The following is a 24,917-nucleotide window of genomic DNA, read 5'->3' on the forward strand; positions in this document are numbered from 1 at the left end:
CTACAGACTGTGACACTTGGTTTCATATTAGAGGCAGGTGATTTGTGTACTCTCATCTTTCCCACAGAGATGTGAGACTTACAGGAATGCTATGCCCCAGTGCTGCCCAGCCATATCTCCAGCTGACTCAAACAGAGGTAGTCCAACCAAGGTGATAGTGGGGGCAATTGTCAGGGGGCCAATGAACCTCATCAGAAATCCAATCAGGCCAGAAAATCCAACGAAGATTTGAAAGCAAGAAGTTGCAATGATAGTTCCTTGCACCTGGAAAAAAAACCCAGAGGTTGGAAGGGACTCCAGCTGTTTACCCTTTTCTTCATGTGAGTGCAAATCCAGCATGAGAGCCAGGCTCAGACTCTAGCGACAGAGTGGCATAGAGGCCTCCTGCTGACAAACCTTGCTAAGAATTACATGTGGGAAGGACCACCAAAGCAGCAGCAAAGCAACTCCCCCCTTGGCTGATGGACTTTTGTTCCAGAGATCACCTCCTCCCTGTCCTCTTGGGCCACCAAGCATGCATCACCTGCCCTGCACTCTCCTGCCTGCTTCCCCAAGTCAGGGGAAAAGCTCTTGCCTCAAAAACAGGAGTAGGGTCATGGTCTCCACTGATCTTCCTTTTGGGAAGGGTTTGGGTCTCTTCAGCACACTGCTGAGGCAAGTGTCTCATCACAGCCTCTTTTTTTTTCCTGAGTATCAGTTCACTCTGGAAGCACATTTATCACCCCGAACTTCCCAGTGTTTGACAATCACTGCCAAGGAGCCAGCAATTACATTCTGAAATGCTGCTCACCTCAGTTTCAGCTTCAGGCAGGGGCAAGGCTGCTCTCTGCCTTCTCAGATTTGGTAACAAAGCTCTGTGGTGCTGAGCACCTTCCTGCCCCAGCCCCAGGGGCTGGGTGAACGACCCAGGCTGAAAGAGACGTCAGCAGTGCCCTTGGGATAGATTTATGTGTATCAGCAGAGAGCAACCTGTGCTGCACCACAAACCCCTGGTGAGCTTTCAACACTTCCCAAGAGGTCTGGGAAACACACCAACAAATGGATCCACAGAGGCAAATTTGGCCACTTGCTCTGATAAAGGCAATTGATGTAGAATAAGGCCGTGAGACCCCTGACTTTTCCCTCTCCCTTCTGATTACCTAAGAATGTCCTTTTCCGTAATATTTACAGGAGGTTTTGCCTTGCATTTTTTTACTAGGTTTCCTGTGCTTAGACAGGGTTGGTTCCTTGAAGATATTTTCCCTCCCTTTCTTCTTCTGGGGTAACCATGCTTTATAGAGAAGGGATCTGACTGGACCAGTGGAGACTTTGCAGGGACCATAAATCACATGAGGAGGTCTGCATGTCCCCTGTTCAGCAGCAGTGAAGAACCTACTTTTTTGATAGAGAATAGATGCTTAGAAAGCTGCAACAGCTTGAGGGCCAAGGTTCATTGGGAATAGAAATTTTTTCAGCTGTGATGGCCATGATATGGTCAGGCACTTTACTGAAAGAAACAGCCCTGATACAGAGCAGGTGCCACTGAAAATGTAATATACCTCTCGCATCCGTGTCTGCCAGACTTGGATAAATTCTGGTGAAGAGGCATTCACCAGGGTGGCATTGTTTGTCCAGGCAGGGCACTTCCAGTTGGGGAGAGACAGCATTGCCAAGGTGGGGGTCAGGAATGTTAAAGTCCCTCCTTGAATAATAGGCAGCCTGGAAGGAAAGCAGAGGGAAAAAATGACAAGTGAGAGTGCTAGAAACTCTGCTCTATAAGGGTGAGAGAAAGGAAAGCAAAACAAATTTAAAAATCAGTCTGCCCATGGCCTCTGACAGGATCTTTTGAATTGTTGTGGCAGGTCACTGTCACTGACCATGGGGAGGAATTGCTGCCCATTGCACGCAAGAGCACTGACATGGGGTAAGAGCTGAGGTTCAAATACCAGCAATGGAGGGGCACATGGGTGCTACAGCCCAACCCTGCTACCCCTGTTAAGGAAGAAGTAGTGCTTCTAATGGCTGATGAGACCACAGACATTCACAGAGTAGGAAAAGTCTGGCAGGGGAAGAAGACCAAGAAAGAAATACGGTGAAATGCTGAAAAAAATTTCAGTCAGTCTTGCCAATATCCAGTTGCTGCCTCTTTCCCTTTGGCTGCTTTGGTTTTCTTCACAATGTGCTCATGCACACAAGGGCATGCACTAAGGACTCTCCATGTCACGGCAATCCTCAGTCTGAGGGTGATAGAAAATGTGACTTGGCTTTTAGCACACTGGGTTTTAATGCCAATTCCTCTTCTGCACTTCCACTGAAACTAGAAAGGAAACCTGCATGGAGGGGTCTGTGGGCACTGACTGGGTGACTGGGGAGTCCTTGGCTCTCCCCCCACACCACATGTGTCCTGGCTTAGAGTATCTCTCCCTCTGGGAATCCCTCAGAGTAGCAAGGAACTTGCATCTCCAGAGGAGTTCAGCACTGGCTTCATGCAGAGATTTATACAGCAGAGCAATTCTCCTTTGAGCTGCACCAGTCTCTTTTTCCGTGCATGAAGAAATGGAGACAGAGACCTAAAAGGTCTGACTGACTCCTCAAAGCTCCACATAAGCCCCCATTGCATTGCAGTATTTTTAACCATTCCCCTAGTGTGCTTGAAAAATCCTAAGCTGCCTGAGGGTGGGCACAACATCCCTGAAACAGCCAAGGGAAATCTCCAAGGTGCCTCTGTTTTCCTTCCTTTAGGGAGCACCCCCAGGAGGAACCCCCAAAGCAACCTCTCCTTGTGCCAGGAGCTCTCATGGCACCTGTTCAGAACAGCCATGGGATGGCAATTCAGGTGACTGCTTTTGCAGGGCACAGCTTTCCCCGAAACAGAGGAATTTCTAACATTCTTGAAATAGGGGATGGTGTAGCTGTAACAGACCATGTCTCTGTCACCTAAACCAAATATTTATACTAGTCATGTGCAACTGAAACACTGTCAAAGCTTTGAAACAACTTTGCTGGGCAAGGCACAAGAAACAAACAAAAAGAAACAGAGAAGGCCCAGGGCCATGACTTGGAATCTAACAATATATTTATAGTTTCTGTTGTGTTCGTCCCGAAGACATTTTACAGCCAGTGTTGGCATGGGTAGGCTCAGAGGAAAATGGGATGTCAAGGTGATGTTTATGGGGTACACTAAACTCTTTCCTGTGGGGTTTGCAAGAGAGAAAGCTGCAGAAATAGGGAAGGCAATACTATGTTTTGATAATCAGTATATGATGTCCAAGCATTTACTAAGCAGGACTCACCATAAGAGCAAATGACCTGTGTCTCCCCTCAGGAGCCTCTGACAGTGTCTCCAGTGACTCTCTGGGACCCACTGCTGCTTTTCCATGCTGTGTAACATGACTGAGCTGCAGGTTGCAGTGGGTCAGCTTTTCCCTTGGCTATTGCTTCATGAATGTCCTCATGCCCTACAGTTGGGGTCAGCAACAAGGCGATTGCACCCTCAGCATGGCAAAAGCCATTCAAGTTTATCCCATGGGAACAGCTCCTTACCACTTACTTTGACCTGTTGTACCTCAATCAGCAATTCATCCATGGGAGAGAGAGGCTCTCTGCTACCCTTTAATCCCCAGTTAACAGACAGCAGGGGACATTACAGCTCTCAGGAATGCTCTGAGGTGTTTGGAGGGTGCCTGGGAGAACTCAGAATGCCTGAATTGCACCAGCAGTGATAGTCATGGACTCCAACCTGAATTTAGCTGAAAACCCAGTTTCTCTGTTTTTTGTGGTCAAGGTGCTCCTCTTTCCTCCACTAATCCTGTAACAATGTAGAAGAAGGGGAGCACTCCTCAGGAAGTTTGTCTACAAACACTTCTTAAGACTAAGAGAGACAGAGAAGTTTCAGTAGTGAATGAAGCAGGAGGAAGAAAAACATTTTGTGGAGCTGGCAGTTGACCAGTGATTAACCAGAGTCCCTCAGGTTCAGAAGACAGAGACTGTACAGCTTTTGTCTTTGAAGCAAAAACCACAGGTTCCCACCATACTGGAGGAAAAAACAGCCTGTGGAAAGAGAGAGACAGCCCAGAGTTGTGACAAGGGAAATAGAAGAAATGTTTCAAGGTCAGCAAAGATACAGGGTCTTTCTGGAAAAGGGGAGTACTTGCAGTCATCTCTGTCACTAAATACTTCTTTTTCTGGGTACTGAATAGCAACTCCATGCTCATCTCACTGCTAGCTGCTCATCAGCAAAGGATTTACCTTTTATGCCCCAAATCCCTTAGCATGGGAAGTAGCACCACATACCAGGATGTGCTGCTGAACTCTTCCCTGAGTTCCACTCTTCCACTTAGGGAAGTGGTGGCAGATAGACTTTACCCCTAGAGTTTCCTGTAGAATCTGTGTTCTCTGAACCCTGGGCCCATATCAGAAGGCTCCTGCCTCAGCTGGAAGATCCCTGGAGTAAGGAGCAAGCAGGTACTTTTTACTGCATGTTGCAATGCTCTATTATTTTGAGGACAGATTCCTTGTAAGCCAAACAAAAGGTATATGAAGTATCAGGAGATGGAAAATTCGGAGTGGCAAGGTAACCCTGCAAAGCTTCAGGGTGCTTTGGCATGGACCCTGATTGCCCAAGGGTAACAAATGACTCACTGTTAAACTCTAAACAGGGTGGTGGCCTAGCACACAGTAATTGCTCACATTCTCAGTTCTCGAATTTGGCCTACCTCACTCCAAAGAGGACTTGCAGCAGGGTGCAAATTCCTGAGACAAAGATGATGGTGCTGATCAGGTGGCTCTGGGTCAGTAGGTCATGCTGGAGGCAAAGGCCTTTGGAGAGCATCAGTGGGACGGCTACAAGACCTCCTATGGCTGTCAAGAAGTGCTAGGAGCCACAGAGAAAGACTGGGTGAAGAAGGACACAGACCTGGCTCTGTGTTATTACCCTGTTGTTGAGAGAACTCACAGATTTGTGCTATACTAACATTACCCATCTTCTTTTTTTCTTGGCAGCTTTAATGCTCTGTTAGAGGCTGTTCCAAAGCACCTACAAGAATTGCAATGCACCCACTGAAATGTCTCCTCCTTTACATGCCCAAAGACCTTTTGTAGTGCTCTGGACTTCCCAGACCACTGTCAGACACAACCAGTTTATCCCCGGCATCTGCAGACAAAGCTGTTGGACATACTTTTCCAGGAAGCTGGGGGCTTCCCATGGAACAGGGAGAGAGCAATCAGGCAAAGTGAATGCAAATATTTCAGTCCATCTCATTGGCACCACAAAGGATGACATAAAAAGTTGGCAAATTGGAGCTACACATTTTTTGCCATCAGTAGCTTTTCTCACAGAGCACAATTATAGATAACCATAAAAAGTGAGTGCCAAAGAATGGAAGAATTGGGCACTGTGTTTGTCAGAGGAGTCACAGACATTTCTACAATGGCCTGTTGTTAATGACTAAATCTGAAAACAATTTTTAAACCTCTTTTTATTTTAATTATTAACCTATGTTGTTCACTCTCACTTTGGAGCACAGTACTGCAGAGGTGGAACTGGTGGCACTCAGAAACACACTATTCACTACAAGCATGTTTTATTAAAATTATGATGCAGATGTGTTGGGTTGATACACTCTAAATTTCTATTTAAGAAAACAAAGTACAAACTTCCACCAACCTCCAAGCACAGTCCATCATTATCTTAATGACTCTAAGGTCTCTTTTCCCACAGGCTCCCTACCCAGCATGGTATTGGTGGCACTGGGTCATTTAACACACCTGGCACAGACACCAGCCAAAACTGCGTGTGGCCTGAGTTTTTGTTGCCATGGGAAGGCAGAAGTTCAGAAAGTCTTTACACTTTTGGCTACCTTCAGCCAAGGTACCCAACATGTTCTTATTAACTGATCCCAGCCCCAGGACTCTGCCTGACCATTTGCACTTCAAAGGGTGCAATGTAGCTTTGGGCATGATGATAATGATCAGTGCTCAGGATGTGGACCAAAGGACTGAGCTCACTCATATCCAGCCTCAGAGCTCCATTCAAGCCCTGTGAAAGTACAACACTCCCAAATTCAGGTTTCACTCCAATTAACTGGCTGAACAGCCACGTAACTTTCCCCTACTCCCAGCCTCCACCTGCTTTCCCGTCTCACCTGAATGCCCAGCAGGATGCACAGATACCAGGGAGGCACATCTGTGACAGTGTAGCCAAGCTTGGTCCCACTGTGGCTAGTGCCTCCACCCTCCTCTGGGCCCCAGGCAGCATGAGCTGGTGAGAAATGGCAGTGGCTCCTACGTTTACCCTGGACAACAGGAGAGACACTTTGTTAGCCAGAGCCTGGCCCTGCAGATGCCCAGCAGCTGCCTCTCTTGCAGCCATGCTCCACATCTGGCAGGAATACCTCCTGTGCAGCTTTCAACAGTGCCACAATATTAAAAAAACAAAACAAAACAAAAACAAGGAGGGGAAATTAAAACAGAGGCACAAAAACATATATGGAAAATTTTTGTATGTGCTAGTGTGTCTAGGCCTGAAGAAACAATAGAGGGTGCCTCAATCTCAAAGGGACAAAATGTGTTATATCATATATCACACAGACAAAGTGTGTTAATATCATTAAAATCTAGTTAAGGACGAATAAACTGCAACCAGAAGCAAGGAAGAGTGTCCAGGGGGCTTATCAGTGAAAGCTGCACTGTCCGCTGGTCTCTGTACCTCCTGCCAATTTCACCCAAAAAGCATTTTTTATAAAACATTCTAAAACACCTGGCTGCCACTAATTACTGAGTAGAAGCACATTTTATATTTCATTTCCTGGGTCTTCTCTTTCAAACTCCTTATGCTTACCTTTACCAGTGTTGTGCCTTGATAAAACACCTGCCTTTTGTCCCACTAGAAAACCCTGCTCCTCCAGAGGAGCTGGCTGAAACACAGGGACACCAGTGGATGGGAAATCCCAGCATCCATGCCAAAGGAGCTGCCTGAAACTGCTACCCAGGAAGGCTTGGATCTCCTGTCAGGCAGGCAGAAGCCCCAGGGCTTCCCAGGGAGCTCTATGCCTTACCGTGTTTATTTATATAAAGATGCATTTTGCCAAGGAAAGCGAAGTAGTGCTTTGCTTCATTTGCCACAGCTTTTAAGTTGAGCAAATTCTCCTGGTTGTCTGTGCCTCCTTCCAGCCCACTCTGACCCCTGTGCACACATAGGGTGGAAGGAGGCCGCCTGGGAAACCACAACACTTAGAGCCAGATGCAAAAGCTAATTAAGATCCCAAAGCATTTGTTTCATTGGCCCATCTCCAACCAGCAAGTCCTCAGCATCCTGGCACCAGAGGGCTTTTCTGGGCTGAGATGCCTTGCTCTATCAGGCAGGGACAGAAACCTGCTGTCTGGAGAAGCCTAATCGGTTTGTCTGCACCAAACTTCTTTTTGTTTGTTTTTTTTTTTATCCTCCAAGTCCTGTAGGAACCTGAAGACACCAAAATACCCATCACAATAGCAAAGTGTCTGCAGTAACACTCCTGGCCTGTCAACTGGTGGAGGCAAACAGGCAGTGCTGTGGTCAGGAACAGAGATATAAAATTAATGTTGCATTATGTTGTAAGTTTTGCAGGTGTGGCAGATTATTACCAAAATCATTTGCCTGAAACCTCTAGGTTTGCATTCTCTTGGTTGAGTCTCCAAAGTCCCATATTACATCATGCTGTTGAAAACAGGCCATGTAATCCCTAAGACCCCAGAAACTAATATTGTCATTTATGTGAACTGTTGTGTGAGGGGTGTGGAACTCAGGTTGTAAGGGTATCATTGAATTAATTATGAATTTCTTTGTTCAAGGGCCCTTCCCAGCAGCACCCAGCTCAAGCTGTTTCTACTGCAGTACCACTCAAATAAACAGCCTTAATCAACTTAAAGCCTGAGACTCTGCCCTGGAATTCCTGTGCTGGAGAAGCCTCTTTAACAAACACAGCATATTTATCCAGCCTGGGCAAACTGGGAGCATTACAGATACTTCAAAATAGGTGAAGGCAGACTTAATTCAAACTGACTCAGGCATAAACTTCAAGTGCAAAAGGTGTTGCTTAATAACTCCCTGTGCTGACATTTTCCTTTCAGAACAAGAGAGCCTGAGCCATGGATTAAGAAATGTACAGCAAGGTACTTAAGACTGCCCATGCATGGAATTATTTGGAGACAATTACTCCTGAATAACACCACGGGTAGACAAATGCTAAGCTAGGCAGACAGCAGTAAGCTCCTTTCTTTTCACTGCAATTTCCCCTGTATTAACCAGGAGGCATAGTCCAGGCAGGCAGAGCCTGTGCCAGTACCAGCCCCACATGATCATCACATGAGTGCCTGACCCTCCCCGGGAGCTGCAGGGGAGTGAGCAGGGCTCATCAGGAAAAGGATGGAGTGGAGATATCAGGACGAGAAAGGAGCAGAGGCACTGGAGTCAAACTGAAATTGAGGAGGTATCATCTTAAAATCTGAAAACATTTTTTTGCTGTGAGAGTGACCAAGCACTGCACAGGTTGCCTAGAGAGGTTGTGGATTCTCCATCCTCAGAGATATTAAAAAACTGTCTGGACACAGCCCTAGGCAGCTGGCTCTGGACAGCCCTGCTTGAGCAGGGGTTTGGAAAAGGTGATCTCCAGCATTCCAACCTCAGCCAGCCTGTGTGGCTGAGATGCTGGCAGGAGGACAAGGCAGGAGCACTCTGGAGCAGGGTTCTCAGCCCAGCTGTTCCCATGAATCCAAGGGACCAGTGCACCTTCCCTGTGCCTCAGGCTCCAGACTCAGCACGAGAGCCCTCCATCACACCTTAAGGAAGTGCATCAAGGAGGCAGTCAGGAACAGAACTGCTTGAACCCACAGGTAAAAGACCTTTGTGTTCTACCTTCTCGAAGGTTATTCAAACCATAAAAACTCACAAGTCTGATATGTTATGGCAGAACAAGATAAAATGGAGAGCCTGTTAAAAATAATGAAAGAAAACCAACTCTGAGCACTTCCCTGAGGCTCTGCCCACAGCTGGCACAGCACCTCCACTGCACACAGCAAGCTCACCCAGAGCTACACAAGAAATGTGGGACTTGTACACTAGGAGGTTAAATGCTTCCTCCAAGGCAGCACAGACAGGTGGTCTGTATCGAGGTAGCAAGATGTTTGTAGGACCCCACTCCCTCACACCTGCTGACAGAAAATAAGCAAAATTTTTAGTTTCTAATGGAGGTGATCCCTGCTTTAGGATAGGAAGAGGGCTGTCATGTCCCAGGACCTTGCCCATGGCTGTTACAGCTAGCAGCATTGTCAATGTACCACACAGCCCTGGACTGGCACATGATTTACAGCTTTTACTACACATCTGTAATTCTATAGGGTGCCCTCCTCAGCTGACACCCAAATCTCTTCTTCACCTACATTTCTAACAATTCATCTCACTGGAAATACGTCCAAAAGACAAGGAAACACAGTCTTTACTCAACTAAAATTCTATTGTAATTACAAATACATAAATACATAAAATTCTCTTGTATTACGAATACATAAAATGCTTTACCCAGGAGCACAGCCACAAGCTCACCTGTTTTTCAGTACAGATACACACATGCACTGCCATTCATCTACATTATCATTATAGAAACAGTGGAGGGAAAGGAAGTTAAAAGGATGCCAGAGAGTAGAAAGTATGCAGCAGCAGGGGCTGTAGTGAGGAAATCATTCCTCAGATTCTTGTCAATAAGAGCCGAGACAGAGGTTTAGCACACACTAGAATCATTGCAGCAGCCCCAGCCCCTGGCTTTCCCCTTCTCCTCCTTCCACAGGGTTTGCACCTCTTTATGCAAGAATTACCCTTCAGAGAGCAGACTCACCTCAAAGCTGGGGTTACCTAGCCCATTGATATCTTTGTCTGAAGAGGGTGTCATGCCTTCTGTTTGCCTTCACCAACTGCCTTGAAAGAGAACCAGTCAGAAGAGGAAAGCCTCCCAAATTCCCATTCCTTTCAGTCAAAACAGCCTCAAAGAAATGGGGTGAGAAGATGCAGAAGCTGGATTTCTGGGGCCAAACAGTGCTCAGTCCTAGCTATTCATGTGAGCTGTATTGCAGAAGTATTTCATTTTCTTGGGCTTATATAAGTGACTCCTTTCCTCCAGCTGATTAGAGGACTGGCATTCAAACAATCTGGAAAGCAGCCCTTTCCTGGAATGAGAGAATCAGTAACTGCTGGCAGAAAAACTTCATCCACAGGTAAGGATGCTGGAGGATATCAGAGAGGCATCCCACACAGCCTTGGAAATTGTTGCTTCATTACTGTTTCAACAGCAACTTGCATTTTTGTGTGGGTTGGGCCTGTTTGAATATCTTTGTCATCATGTTTGGGACATTCAATTACTAGACAGTTTCACTTACTTCATATATAAACTACTGCATATTTTAGCTGATACACAAACATTGTAATCTTGTAGGATACTCCTATTACAGCCTGAAAAGAATGAAGCTTTTTTCTGTGAATTTATTTATGGCAGCGAGCAAGGACCAAGTGTTGGCATATATGTGTTGTTTAGCTTAAATAAATTTGAAATAGAATGAGTCATAGTTGTAATATTGTGTGATTTAGAATACTGTTTGCTTAGCTTTAGTTGCTTAGCATGAGCAGCTGGATTTCCTGAAGCCTTGAGCCACCACCTGTGGACTTTCATAGAGGTATTTTGGCTGAAATACACTTAATTTTCCTAGTAACTGGTAGAGTGCCATGTTTTGTCATTAGGATAAAGAATATTGATAATATACTGATTATTTAGCTGTAATATTTATCCTGAGTCTAACACTTTTTTAGTTCCCCGTGTTCTGCCAGTGAACAGGTACAAAAGAAGTGCAAAACAGAAGATAAGGATGCTACAACCATCAACTCAATAAAATAAGGCAATGGCCTGCCTGCATGAAGACAGAGAAAGAGTTCAATAAGATATTAGAAGACCCAAACCAAAAATCCCCACTGGACTAAAAAACTGCATTAAGAGCACATGAAGGGCAGGTGTATAATCTTAAGCACATAATTGCCTGGGGATTTCTTTGTTCATGGTCTCTCTCTGAAGGCACCCAGCTCAAGGTGATGTGCTGCTGTACTCTCTATTAAATTCTTTATTTTTATAAATTCTGATGCCTGAGACTCTTTTGTAGGAAAATTATGGCTGAGTCCAAATGAGGAGGAAGTGCACCTGAGAGCATATGTGTGTGTGTGGGTGGGTGTGTGTGGGTGAGGAAAGGAACACTCACTGGCTGATGGAGCTGCTTACTGTGACGGATTTTGGTCTCTGCTGGGGTAATCTTGGAGGGATGTGTGGGTGTGACTGACTCCTGGAACACTGAGGCAGCAGCTTCTCTTTTCACACAAGTAGCAGAACATCTCTTTTCACACAAGGATCAGAACATGACACCAAAGAGGGATAGAAAACATAAGATTGAAAAAAGATGACTTCAGGTCATCTGATTATCCCTATGCAGCTAAGCATCCTAGCTCATGACCATCAGATGGCCAAAGCATAATTACCCTTTTCTTAAAGTAGCTAATGGTGTTAATGCTCCATCAAACCATTCCAGTCACCCTACCCCTACTGAGATCAAATTCTATTTAATTTAATGGCTTCCTAAGGCAGTAAGCTTCAATTGCAAAGAACTCCTTCAGAGGGGGGCAAGTTATCACCTACACTTTTATCTCCTGGTTTCCTTGAAGGATGCAGCAGAACTGAAATAAACTCCAGTCCCTATTCCTTCTGTAGAGCTTTGGTATTCTCAGATCTTCCCTTGAGACCAGGACTGCATTACAGGATAGGACAACATCGCCCTAAACACTATCAGTGAAGTTACATCCTGCTGGACAGATAAATTCTAAGACATCAAAATCACTGAATCATAGGATGGTTTGTGTTAGAAAAGACCTGGAAGGTCATAGAATCATAGACTCAGAATGGGCTTGGTTGGAAGAGACCTTAAAGATAATCTAGTTCTTAACTAGAGTAGCACAATATTCCTCTGGGGCTAGTCTATCTTCTCAGTAAATTTTTATTTTTATAAAAATACTTGTTAATTTCAGCCCAGCATCTGTTCAATGACTCCTCAGTCCTGCCATAACCTTGTATTCAGATGAGACCCAGGCATTCAGTAACCAGGGCTTCTTAAACAATTTAAACTTGTTTAACATCCAAAAGACATGGATGCATAACAACACCTGTGTCACCTAGACTAGCATGTGCTACTGCCCACACAAAAGAGTATTAAGTGAACAGGATGAGAAGAACAAAATAATAATAACAACATCAATCCTTTTCCTCAAAAAAAGCTGGGCAGAAAACCAGATTTCCCCCCCTGGGAAATCATGTCGTGCAAAACATACACTTTTTAGAGTATCAAGAGGTTATAGACTGTAATAAAAAACACAAGAAGGAAGTCCTACATAGCCAAAAGCCTGAACATTAAGCCTGTTAGGAATGAAGAGTTTAACAATACCCACCTCTAGTCAACAGAAGGTTAATAATCTGGAATCTGGATGAAGGTTATGAAATAGCACAATGTATATGTCAAAGTAAAAATTTTTGGGATCCATGTGTAATGCCCCAGCCTGGAATATCTTGCCTTTGGAAATAAGTAAGAAAAGTAGGAAGTCTCTGTGTACATGCAAATATTGTTTACATAATATATACATGCACATTTATGTGCATATTTAAGTATCTATAACAGGATTATCAATAAATTACGACATTGTGAGGTTTTTGTCAGAACAAGGTATTATTCAATTAGCAAAAATGCATGTTTGAACAGCAATGTTGTGAACTACTTATTATTGATGACAGTCATGACAACATACAAATGACTTTTAAGTATAAATCAGCAAGTACACACCTTTTTAAGTTACTCATAATGTTTTAGGAAAGAAAACAAACAAATATAAAACAGATTGCTTTAGACTTGTGTGTCTGGCATATCTCTTGCTATCAGTCTAGTGACCTGGCCAGCTCCTCATTACAGTAAAGGCTGGCTCAGTTCATGCCCCTGAGGTGGCATAATTCAAATTTTATGCTTCTGCAATGCAAGCACTGATACAGGAGCTCCCTTTGCCTTCAGTGACTACCTCCAAAACTTCCAGTTTAAAATTGGAGTCCCAAGTGGGATAGATTCCCAGAATATTCTGAATTAGAAGGGACCCACAAGCATCACCGAGTCCAACTCTTAACTGAATGGCCCATACAGGGATTGGGCCCACAGCCTTGGTGTTATTAGCACCATATTCTTTCCCAAATTATGAACCAACCAAGAGTGGCTGGCACAGGTGAAGATGTCTAAAGCTGAATGAGAGGCATCCCTCCATGCAGGGCTGTGCACATCTAACCTGGGGAGGTGCAGATTTGCTGAGGTGTGCCAAGCCCTGCTGAGAGAGCAGGTTCATCCACAGCGCTCTCACAAACCTGTGGCACTGAATCCCAGCTCCTGGGGTTGAACAAAGGTGTTTCCAAAGGGAACTCAGGGCTATGAAATAAAAGCGGTGCAGTATAGAAGAGGCATGTCATGGAGACTGTGCAAAAACACCCAACAAAACACCAAATACTGCAATCATCTTTCTGAAGAACAGTTTGTTCTTCCACAGCTCCAGCCCTGGCTGGTTTGCATGCAGGATGGACTACCAAGAGAGCTAAGCAAGTGACTTACAATTACTAATTTAGTTACAAAACACCTCTATGTCCTGTCTGCAGAAACTCCTGCAAGCAAAGAGGATTACCCATGGTCACTGACCTGAAATTAGTACCTGTGTATTCATTGATCTTAGAGTAGTTTGAGTTGGAAAGGACCTTAAGTGTCACCCAGTTCCAAGCCCCCTGCCATGACAGGGACACCTTTCACTAGATCAGGTTGCTTCAAATCCCATGCAAGCCAATCTTGAACACTTCCTGGGACAGAGCATTCACAATTTCTCTGGACATCCACAACTCCTCTGTAGTTCAGAATTCAGTAGTGGGAGTGTGGGAGAGAGGGACGCTTTTGCAGAGGGAAGATTTAAAAGGTTCAAAGGGGCACAAGAGAAGGTAGAGAGAAATGCCTCTGGTTCAGGTAAGCTTTACCCTCAGTGTATCCCCACCAGCCAGCAGGGAGATCTGAGTGCAAACACAAGGGACATTGAGCCAGCTTTGAAAACAATCAGCTGAGCATTGCCTTGCAGGCGGCTGTGATGGAGAAGCAGCTCTGGAAGGAGATCACCCACGGGGAATATACAGCAGAGGTGGACAGCCCCAGCCAAGACTGTGGAGCTAGGAGAGCTGCAGCCCCGTGGCCATGACAGCTTCCCCTCTAGCTGCTCCTTCCTCTTAGCCTTCCTCACGAGCAAAGGACTGACCTGGGGCATGGACACGCTCCTCTCGTGAGCCCAGGCTCACTCCCTGCAGGAACAGCCTGGTGCTCGATGCAGATGTCTGCCTCTGGAAAGCAGGAACTGGGAACAGCACTGAAATCCCACTCCAGCAGGATACTGATTTTGCAATAACAAGCCCCTTTATCTCCCTCAGCCGCAGGCTAGCTCTTAAGAGCATTAGCAAAGGGTTAATCCATGTCACCCTCTCGGCACTTTGAGCACAAGCGTGGTCATTGTGTCTCGGGGGTTTGCTGAGCTGGTCGCTCCCCGGCACGGGTGACAAGGCGTCCTGCTGCCCAGCCGGGCTGACGGCCACGCTCCTGCCATGGGCTGGGCCGATGCTGGAGCGCACCGGGGCGCATCCGGCAGCGGGGATGGCACTGCCTCGGGCTCTTCCCACGTCCCCAGGCATAGGCAGCGGAGGGACCAGCTCGTAAGTCCCGGCCGGAGAAGGTGCACAGATTCCAGGCTCAATAGAGGGAGCACTTCAGGGTCGGTCCTGTCCAGGCAGATGTATTCCCAGAGCCCAGGGGGCTCCCTGCACTCCAGCTTCCAGCTGCCAGGAGACCACGGGGTTTGACCCAGGGCGTGCCCCAAGGCAGGCTCCTCTTCTGTGACAGCGCTACACTGTCACACAGCCCAGCCTGCCCCACAACTTTTACCTCTACTGCACGAGCAAACAGCAAAATCCCAGCAGTCACATAGAGAAAAAAAAAAAACCCAACCTAAAAACTCCCAAGAAACCAGCAATATTCACCGAGACAGGGAGGAACATATCTCCTTGGTCTGCTCTCCAGGGGGAGCCAAGGAAAGGTCACTGCTTAAGAAGGATTACCCAGAAAAGTGAAGAAATTAAAGTAGTTTCTAAGCAAGATCATTAGGGGTCATGGGAGGTTGAAACAGGTTTTCCTAAGAAATCAAAAAAATCCCTTGGAGAGAAACCCAGAAATACCGGCCCAGCCAAAACAACAACAAAAAAAGGACTGAGAGATGGATGGAGAAAGAGAGCAGGATTAAGGTGTTCCCACATCCAAAACCTCATGGAGGTTACAAGAAACCTCTCTGCAAGTGCAAGGAGGGCCAGAGTACTACTGAACTACTCCAGGTGGGAGCAAGAGCAGGTCCCAGTGCTGGGGAGGAAGGCAAGCAAGGTCCAGCCACTCCCTGGCCCCACAACTCCCTTCCACTCAGCAGGTGCCCTCATCTACATCCCTGTGTTGGGATGGAACATGACAAGAGCTTGATCCTGCCTGACATTTTTATTTCTCCTTTATGCACTACAGTAAATCACACTAAGATGGTAAGGCCACTGCTGGGTTTTAGAAACAGAAGCTGCTCACATGTCCAAGGCAGCATTCCCCCCCTCAGAACCCACTGGGGCAGCCCAGCACAATGGCTACAGCTAAAGGCCACAGACACAAAAAGAGAAATTAACAAAAACTGACCCATCTCCATGCAAAGCTGTATTTGTGCCAATGCTATTAGTGAATAACAGCCTCTAACCCTTATACCTGCAGTGAGTCCCAGGACAGGGAAGGATGCAGTACAGGAGGGGCAAAGGAGACCCACAGAGCCAGGGGAGCTCCAGGGGGTGCAAGGAGGGGAGAAGAGATCTACAGGAGGGGATGCTCCAAAAGTCACCCCAAAGTCCTGCTGGTCACACAGCAGCTGTGCTGGCTGCCGGGGAGAGCCCTGGCACAAAGGCATTGCTGCTCCAAAACATCTGGCTCTCAAGCACTCAGGCACCATGGAGCACCATTTCTCTTCATGGGTGTACACAAGTGAGCAGGCAGGTGGGGTAGGTGAGAGCAACATACATTCCAGGAGGCAAGAGCTGATTGCTACTACAGCCCCTCCACTTGTAAAACATCACAGCCTGAAATGACAGGCAGAGAGATACCAAGCAGAGTAAAGGAAAAACAGATTTCTCTGCAGTTCCCATGGTGGCAAAGCCAGCAGAATTGCTGCCATGAAACCCCTTTGATTCCCATGGCTCATATCCCACTGCACTGCCACTGACAGAAAATCAGCCCTAGGTTCTGGCAGGAAGATGAGACAAGCACAGGAGGGTCTGCAGCATAAGAGTCTCAGCAGTGAGCTCGAGCATGGATTTTGGCAGATGGAGGAGAAGGAGGGTTCCTGATGTGCAGCTCCAGCACTTAGAGAGATGTTAACAGAGAGATGTCTCTGCAGACAGGGGCTGTAAAGAATGGATCCTAAGGCTTTGCTCTTTCCCACACCTGTTTTCCTTCCCCGTGGGGCTCTGGAGGCGAGTGGCCAGAGCAGGGCTGGCAGTGCTAGGAGCAGGGGCGCAGGGCTTGTGCCGACACGGAGGAGAGGCGAGTGCCGGCTGCTAGCTTTGCTGCTCAGGGCTTAATGCACTAAGAGCCCAGCTGATCGCTGCTCACACGCCAAGGGGAACCGCAGGCGCTCGGGGCGGCCAGGCACCCAATGGTGCCGCGTTTCCCCGACCATGACGGGACAAAGACTCGGGAAATGCATCGTCCTTTGCCTGCTGCCCTGGAGCTGCCTGAGCTTTGCCTGGAGTGATGCTGCCGGGCCCGGGACCGCCTCGCTCGGCGCAGGACACGTCAGAATGGGGCTGCCCAGAGCCGCTGCCAACGGGACGGAGGCGCAGAGCAACATCTCAGGTACTGAAATGAGCGATCCCCCCTCTCCCTCTGCAGGCTGCCTGGGGCCCTCGGAGCCAGCGGGAAGGGCGCAGGGATGCGGTGTGAGGGCATGATGGTGCTTCTCTCGTCGGACACGGCGGCACTCCCAGCGCATGCACAGGGACCACAAGGCTTCTGTGGTGGCCACAGCAGCTCCTGTGATATGGGAGAGATGTGTCGCACCAGCAGGGAGGAAACTCGACACTTAATGTTTTCCTTTGAGAGTGAAGTCCCCCTGCACGATAACATCTATGCATATCATGATGGACCAGCTGTCTGCTCAGGGTGTGGGAGCACTGAACACATCCCTACCCCTAGAGGCTGACCTGCGACCCTTGGGAAGAAATAGAGATTTTTTTTTAAAAAAGAAAGCACAAATAATCTCCAGCTGCTGAGGGTGATTATTTTTCTTTAATCCACTTTCCAGGGCAAAGCACGCACCATTCCCCAGTGAGTGAGACATGGCCTCAGGGCTGCTGTGGGGTGACCACCCACCCAGGGCAGGCAGCTGCTCAGAGAGCCCATGTCATACTCCAAACCATGGGGACTATTGGCAAAGGTCATAACAACCACTGCTGGACAATGTAATCATAAACAGATCCAGCCCAGGCACTCAGCAGCCTCCCTGGCACCGCTGAATTAACTCATACAGACATCTGTTAACAGCACTGCTGAAATTAGAGAAAGTCTGATCTTACTCAGCCTCATTTGTTTCTTATCAGCTCCACTGGACTAGAAGCCTACACCATCTCAGTAAAAGCAGTGGGAAACCAGACCTTTCTCTCACATTAGCTTTACTATTCCACTTGGAATTCCCCACAGAAGTTACCCCTAAGCTAGATAAAGCACATTTCTGCCTGCAGGTTTTAAGCTTGGTTAAATTAGAGTTGATCAGAGTATTTCCTTTAATTTAGGATATTGATACCCATGCTACCTGCTACCACACCTTCTTGGCCTCATGGTAGAATATCCAGGTGGGGGGTTGGCAAGCACATGGTCAGACTGCCATTCTTTTGGGAGCCTACCTAACTTTTGGTTCTCCCTAGGTATTAGTGCAATGCAAAAGAGATGGTCTAAGCAGGATAATTAAGTAGCTCTGAATAGCTGTGAGTACAGACTAGTTAAAAAATTAAAGGCTGGGATGAAAAAAAGCTTCTCTCTCTAGCAGAGTAAGACAGTAATATTTCTTTGCGTTCCAACCAACAATATTCACCCAGAATATTGTGTTATTAAAAACATTCTCTTCCTTTCCCTCCTAAACATTGCTCTCTACGTAGTCCCCCTAGCCTGCACCTTTCCAGTCTCACTTCCGCTGTTCAGTAGCTGCTCACACTGGAGAGTCTGCAACTGAAAAGCTTGTTTTCCATATAAAGCTGCTAGACTTTCTAATGTATTTCCTTTGGACTATGCAAAAAAACACATACATGCCAAAAAAAAAAAAAAACAAACAAAAAAACCCAACAAAAAAAAACAAACCACCAAACAACAAAAAACCAAACAAAAATGTCCCAGAGGCTTGCAGGAGTGACCCAGGGGATTAGCAGCAGCCCTTTCAACAGCATCACTGGGGGGACCTTTGTCACCACCCACACTTAACATGTCCCCTTCTCCCCCAGTGCCATGCCCTCCTCTCCCCCCGCCACGCCATGGATACTACTACGTGGACAGAGGCTCCGGCGTGTCCCCGGGCTCGGTGCTGGTGTACTGGTGCCAGGAGGGATACCAGCTGGTGGGCAGCCAGCGGCTCGCCTGCCTCCGCCAGGACAGCACCTCATCCTGGAGCCACCCCCCGCCCCAGTGCCAGGGTAAGGAGCCCTCGGGCGGGACCCGGCCCCTGCCCCGCTCCCGGGGGAGCTAACTCGGGTGGGGAGGGGCAGCACCGGCCCCCACACGGGCTCTCCCTCGCTCTGGCCAAGGCAGTGGAGGCAGCAGGAGGTGGGGTGACCCGGCCACCCCAAACGGGGACAAAGAAGATCCAGTTTGACCCAGTCGGTTGTGGCCAGCACCGCTGAAGTGCCTGCCCCAGCAGCAGCACTGCAGCAGCGTTCCAGGAGCTGCAGGAGGCAGGGGGTGCCAGGGGTGAATGCACCTGACATCAGCTCAGCAGAGAAGCAGAGCCTCCCTCATTCCCAGCAGCTGCTGCTCAGGTCACCAGGCGGGGTCAAACCCGGGCACCGGCTGACACCTGACCCCCGGGCCAGGCACAGGGAGCCCAGGGCTCTGCCAAAGCTCTCCCAGCAGGAGGAAAACTGAACTTCACTGTAACTGGTACATGCTGAGCACGTGCCAGTTGCCAGTGACCCTCCTTAATACTTTTTAACTTTTAACACTTTAACTTTTTTCCCTTTTTAGCTGTTTTCTTTTCCCCTTTTAAATTTTTCTTTTTTACATTTTCAACGTTTTTTCCTTTTTAACTTTTCTCCCTTTTAAACTTTCCCCTGTTTTCTAACTTTATCACATTTAAATTTTTTCCTACTTTTCCTGTTTAACCTTTTTCCTTTCTACTTTTAGGGCTTAACGTCTACTACCCTTATGCTTTATGCAAGACACATCAAATGCTTTATATTTTCTGCCCCGTGTGATTATTTGATATTAATTATCTGAAAAAAATATGATGTGTTAATATGGAGTTTTTTGTGTATTGAGCCGGTGTGGCATCACCTACATTCACATTAGGTTTTATAATGGTTATTACTAAACATTCTCTGGAAAGTCCCTTCGGGGTTACCTGCACGGGGGACGGCGGCCGGAGCAAGGGTGGCTCCCTCAGCCCGGCCCCGCTCTCGGCCCTTGCCCGCAGCCGCCGCGCAGCCCTCGGGCACCGGGTCCCGCATGGCGGTGGCCGCCTCGCTGCTGAGCGGAGCCGTCATCCTGGCACTGTCCGTCTCCTTCGCCGTGTGCTGCTGGCGGGACAGGGCGAGGAAGAGCCGCGGCGGGTGAGTACGGAGGCGGGGCGGGAGCGGCGCGGAGGGCTCGGCAGGAGCGAGCGGCAGCTGAGGCAGTGTCGCTGCTGCCATCTGCTGAGACACGCGGGCTGCGCCCACTCGGGACACTCGAGACCCGCCTGTGCCCTTTCACAACCCTCCTGCTCACATATCTGGAACTATCAAGCATAAGTTTATCGAGACCAAGTGCAAGGTGCAGCACCCGGGTCAGGGCAACCCCTGGTATTGGTACAGGCTGGGGGATGGACAGATGGAGAGCAGCCCTGTGAGAAGGACTTGGGGGTGCAGGTGGATGAGGGGCTGGACATGACCCAGCAATGGCACTCCCAGCCCTTAAAGCCAATTGTATCCTGGGCTGCATCCAAAGCAGGGTGAGGGAGGGGATTCTACCCTTCTGCTCTGCCCCAGTGAGACCCCCAGCTGCAGTGCTGCATCCAGCTCTGGGGTCCCTAAAGTAACAAAGACATGGACCTGTTTGAGTAAGGCCCAGAGGAGGCCACAAAGCTGATCAGAGGGCTGGAGCACTTCTATGAGAAAGGCTGTGAAAGCTGCCATTCAGGCAGCAGCAAAAACTCCAGGAAGATCTTACAGCAGCCTTGCAGTACTTGATGGGACCCTACAAGAAAGAGGGGTACAAGCTTTTTAGCAGGGCCTGTTATGATAGGACAAGGGGCAATTATTTGAAAGTGAAAGAGGACTGGATAAGGTTGAATATAAGGAAAATGGGTTTTATAATGAGGGTGGTAAAACACTGGAACAAGTTGCCCAGAGAGGCCACAGATGCCCCATCCCTGAGAATCTTCACGGTCAGACTGGAGGGCGTTCTGAGCAACCTGATCTAGTTGAAGGTGTCCCGGCTCCTTGCAGTGGGGTCACTTTAAAGGTCACTTAATTGTTCTATGATTCCATGAGCCTGGTGATCTACAAAAAGCTCCCCATTATCAGAGGAAGAAGGGAACAGACAGTACGTGGAGGATGGTCAATAGGAATATCACTTTTCTGAGGCTAAGTTCAGTGCACAGCCCAGGGCTGGGGAGGGAAAGGAGGAGCACTCTTCTCTAGAAATAGCTGGGAGAAAAGTCACCAAAAGCTGGGTGGGAAGCAGGACAGGGCAAACAGAGGTAGCAGCACCACAGCCACAGAGAATCATCTCAGCAGTAGCAGCACCCAGTTTGCCTGGCATACACTACAGTCCAGCAAGGCCTCTTTTGTATCCTGGGCAAAGGATTACAGTAACAGGGACCATGCAGCTAGGAATACACCTTAACCAAGAGCATAACTCATTATCAGAAATTCACAAGGAGGAAAAAAAAAAAAACCCTGCAAGCAAGAGAGAGCATCTCAGTCTTTCAACAGGCACCAAGCACACCTCTCCCCACAGGCCTGCTCTTCCCTGGGTGGTGCAGCCCTTTCCTGCGGGGCTGAAACAGTGTCAGTCCTTCCCTCTGGGAACACAGGAAGGGGGTAAAAATCATTGGGTGACAGCACTGCCGTAGGATACAAACATCTTTCCAGGGGTGTGAGCAAATAAAAGCCCGACCACAGAGCCCAAAGCAAGCACCTGCATGGCATGTCTCTCACCCAATGTCTCTCACCACCCGGCAGGCAGCAGCAGCAGCGAAGGAAAGTCAGAGGACGGAAGCGTGGCCCCTGCACGGCCGAGAGGGGCAGGAACGCTTTTGGAAGACTCAAGCACTACCACCGGCGCGATTACCACCTGTCGGCCGTCTCCAGCTCCGTGTTCCCAGGGGCATTCGCAGGCTGCGATAACCTGGCTTTCCACAGGTACGGTTCAGCACCAGCCCCTGCCGCTGCCTCCCAAGCTCCTCACAGAGGGACGAGCTGCTCGCATGCTGCCCGCAGGCAGGAGCGGCCAGCTGCAGAACAGCTCAGGTCCTTGAGCAGTCAATCCCCTACTTCACCCTCTGAGACGTGCTCCCCACCCAGCCCCGACGGCAGTGAAGCCCTTGCACCCGCTGCTCTTTTCCAAGCGGGAGGGAGGCCCGGGGCTCCCTTTGCCCTGCCTCAGCATCACTGGGTAGGCTGCAGGCTCCTTACCATGGCCTGTCCCGCTTGCCTTTCCCAGCAGCGCAGCCCAGCAGCCGGAGGTGCCCGCGGGAAGATGGCGCTGTGAGGCCCCGGCGCCGCTGCGGCCCGGCCCCGCCCCGGGCAGCGGCCTGCCCTGCCCTCTGCCCCGGCACGGCCCCCGGCTGCCCCGGCACGGCCACGGGCCCCGGCTGCCCCTCGGCTGCGCCGGCCTGGAGGAACACAAGCTCTTCGGCAACTTCGGCAAGCCGGTTTGAGAATTTAAACTGCCATTCCACTTCCTTCCCCCCCCCGCCCCTTTTAACGCTGTTAACTCCTTGAGCTCAGGAAAGCATTTCCGAAGAGGCAATTACTGCACCTGGGTTTTCTCATGGAGAAAACCTGACACTTCATGCTGAAAGACAGTTTTTTATATCATCCTTTTATTTCTCTCCCCTGCCCAGCAGTGTACGTTTCAAAGAGGAGTTTCCGGGTTATAAACTTCCCAAGTCAAGTCTGAGTGGCCTCGGCTTAACCCAAAGTCTATGTATAGACTTCTAGGTTTTGAACATTAGTCTGATTTTCTGTTTAGGGCTCTTTTAAAGGCTGAAAGTGTAAACAGCTACCAGGAAAAAAGAATGAGATTAGATATCTGGAAGCATTTACAATTAGTTGCAGTTGAATATAGATAGAGACTTAAAGGGTTTTTTTGTTAGCATTCAGAAGTCACCATATCCTCCCACTTCTGTATGGACAGTCTTCGACTTGGAAGATGTATTGACAAGTGCAAAGCTAGCCACTCAAGGGGAAGACATTAATTTATCGTTCATACAAAGAATCTAGCACATCTGAAAACAAACAAACAGAACAACACCCCCCCTGGAAGAAAAAAAAGCAGAAAGGAAAGAAAAAAACCCCAGCCCAACTCTTGGAGTTTTTTCATCTCTTTTCTCCAGCATTAGAAATTCAAATCACCTGTATCAGGACCCATAGCAGGACTCAAAGAGCTAACCATGAACTGCATTCAGAAAGCAATGACACTGTATTTGTGTCCAGCATCTCCTGGGTGGAAGTCCAGGGGCGTGCTCGAGGAGCACATGCAGAGCCTGGCCAGGCACTCCAGGACACCTGAGCCCCTGTTTGCACCCCAGGACACAGCTGTGCCCTGCAGCGTGCCCGAGGCGCTCTGGGCACACGGGCTTGGTGACTACTGTGGCATCAGTCTGTGCAGAGACACTGCTGGGATCTCAGAGGTGCTGTGGTGCCAGAGGAGGGGCTGGCAGTAAGAAGGAGCACCCCAGCTTGCCCTGCTGGCTCAAGGATGTGACACTCGTACAGTCCCGCTACAAAGGCTGGGAGTTTTAGTCTGCTGACTTCGTTTCTGTAAACATTTGCATCGCATTTCAAGGAAAGAAGCCTTAGAAAGATGCAAGGCAGCACTTCCTTGTGATAAGAGGAGGTTTGATAGTAGATGTTGATACTGCTGCCACTTCTCCCTGGAATGAGGGCTAGGGACACTGGTTTTTTTCTATTTCTAATAATAATAAAGGAATCTATTCCAATTTCATCTGCTATGTACTTTTTTTTCACATGACCAAGCTATGGGAAGTCTGGAAGCAGGTAGTAAAACTTTTACAGATCCCTGGAAAATGATGATGTTGGCAGTGGCCATTTACCAGCAACTGCACAAGAAGGAAGAAAAATCTTTAGTTCTCTTAGGGCAACTGATGCCTTAGAAAGGACAGGGAAAACAAGACCTGCTGTGAGCTTCCCTTCAGCTCACATCCTAACCTTACCTTCTCCTCCCTCTTCTTCCAGCCAAGTCTAATGCACAGGGAGGGGAATAATCCCGTTTCAAGGTAAACTGTTCAAAAGAAAAATTGAATAGGATGGGAATGAGACTTTTCCTATCTATTTCTTTCTCTGTTCCTCTCCCTTGTTATGTTTTAATGAATCCAAAAAACCTCACTACAATCTTCTCTCTCTCCAAAGAGATTTTTGTTCAAGAAATACATTTGGGACTCAGTTTGTTCTCCCTTGGATCTGAGTGACGCTTCAAAACCAAAAGTGTGATTTTTTTTTTTTTTTTTGCTACATAATATTAGAGATTGACACTTGCTTTCAACTATAAACTGAAATTATGCACATTGCAGATATAAAAATCTTTTGCCAAACATGTCTGGAAAGTTGCTGATTTGTCAGCAACTTCACATGAAGTGTCATGACTAAAAGCTGGCATTTTCAATAAAAAACTGACACAGTAGTTTTTGTACAGAGAAAATTGTCAACTTGAATCAAGCATTTTATACAATTGGCATTTTAAAAATTATTTACTTGACAAAACTGAAAAGTTTCCTTGGAGTAACATTTTCCTGACTTTTTTTTTTTAATGCATGCATGCAAACTCTGCTTCCTAACAAAACTCTTTGATCCCAAATCATTGTCCTAGCCAAATTTCTCCAACAAGAAAGAGCACACAGTCTTCCTCAAAAGTCATCTCAAGCAGCAGGAGAACCAAGAAAAGAAATATGGGCTAAGGGCAAGAAGGTCAGCTCTATAGAAGTTTCCCTATCTACCCTTTAGTCTTTGCCTTAGCTCCTTGGACCAGCACAGCAAGAGCTGAGTGGAAGAGTGAAGAGCCACACTCAGCTTCAACTCAGGAAGGCACCATCAGCGAGGCAACAAGAAGCACAGTTTGCATTTATTTACCAAATGAGGAGGGAGGAGGAAGGCAACTCTATAGAAGCTTTCAGTAATTTGCAAACTGAAAGAAACAAAGCTCTTAGACTATAATCCCACACATTCTTGCCATGTTACTCAGAGGTTCCTGTTGGAGCCAGCATCCACTGAACCACATATATCACATTTTTTTAAAATTTTAAATTATATACATTCAATATC

General features: G+C 47.8%; 2 protein-coding genes across 8 annotated transcripts in view; one reads left to right on the plus strand and one right to left on the minus strand.

Moving 5' to 3' along the window:
• Positions 1–22,174, minus strand: part of LOC102069622 (solute carrier family 23 member 1) — a 33,029-nt gene extending 10,855 nt beyond the window's left edge. Inside the window, exons 1-5 of one of the 6 annotated variants that reach the window (XM_014271816.3) lie at positions 22,050–22,174; positions 6,123–6,272; positions 4,695–4,852; positions 1,539–1,698; positions 83–264 (exon numbers count right to left, since the gene is read on the minus strand). In XM_014271816.3, the coding sequence (XP_014127291.1) occupies positions 83–264; positions 1,539–1,698; positions 4,695–4,852; positions 6,123–6,272; positions 22,050–22,052 (653 nt within the window). In that variant the 5' untranslated portion in view covers positions 22,053–22,174. Of the gene's footprint in view, positions 1–82; positions 265–1,538; positions 1,699–4,694; positions 4,853–6,122; positions 6,273–21,552; positions 21,667–21,708; positions 22,029–22,049 lie in introns of those variants that run through there. The other 5 variants (XM_074539543.1, XM_074539541.1, XM_074539544.1 and 2 more) reach the window with 5 other exon arrangements.
• LOC141728831 (uncharacterized) lies at positions 16,187–23,577 on the plus strand. Of its 2 annotated transcripts, XM_074539547.1 has the most exons (4): positions 16,187–17,025; positions 18,663–18,851; positions 19,847–19,982; positions 21,597–22,273. In XM_074539547.1, the coding sequence occupies exons 1-4, from the start codon at positions 16,848–16,850 to the stop codon at positions 22,123–22,125; spliced, it is 1,032 nt and encodes a 343-aa protein (XP_074395648.1). In that variant the 5' UTR covers positions 16,187–16,847; the 3' UTR covers positions 22,126–22,273. The 2 variants fall into 2 exon arrangements, with proteins under 2 accessions (XP_074395648.1, XP_074395647.1); XM_074539546.1 differs by lacking the exons at positions 16,187–17,025; positions 18,663–18,851 and having other exon boundaries at positions 18,931–19,982; positions 21,597–21,776; positions 22,081–23,577.
• Positions 23,578–24,917: the final 1,340 nt, after the last annotated feature.

This window comes from Zonotrichia albicollis, chromosome 4, assembly GCF_047830755.1.
Source record: "Zonotrichia albicollis isolate bZonAlb1 chromosome 4, bZonAlb1.hap1, whole genome shotgun sequence".
NCBI lineage: Eukaryota > Metazoa > Chordata > Aves > Passeriformes > Passerellidae > Zonotrichia > Zonotrichia albicollis.

Bases quoted from the DNA above. Each gene is read 5' to 3' on its own strand.
- LOC141728831 (XM_074539547.1), top strand. From the start codon at position 16,848: ATGACGGGACAAAGACTCGGGAAATGCATCGTCCTTTGCCTGCTGCCC. The intron at 18,852-19,846 runs GTAAGGAGCCCT...CCTTGCCCGCAG, and splicing joins CCCCCCGCCCCAGTGCCAGG to CCGCCGCGCAGCCCTCGGGC. The intron at 19,983-21,596 runs GTGAGTACGGAG...ACCACCCGGCAG, and splicing joins GCGAGGAAGAGCCGCGGCGG to GCAGCAGCAGCAGCGAAGGA.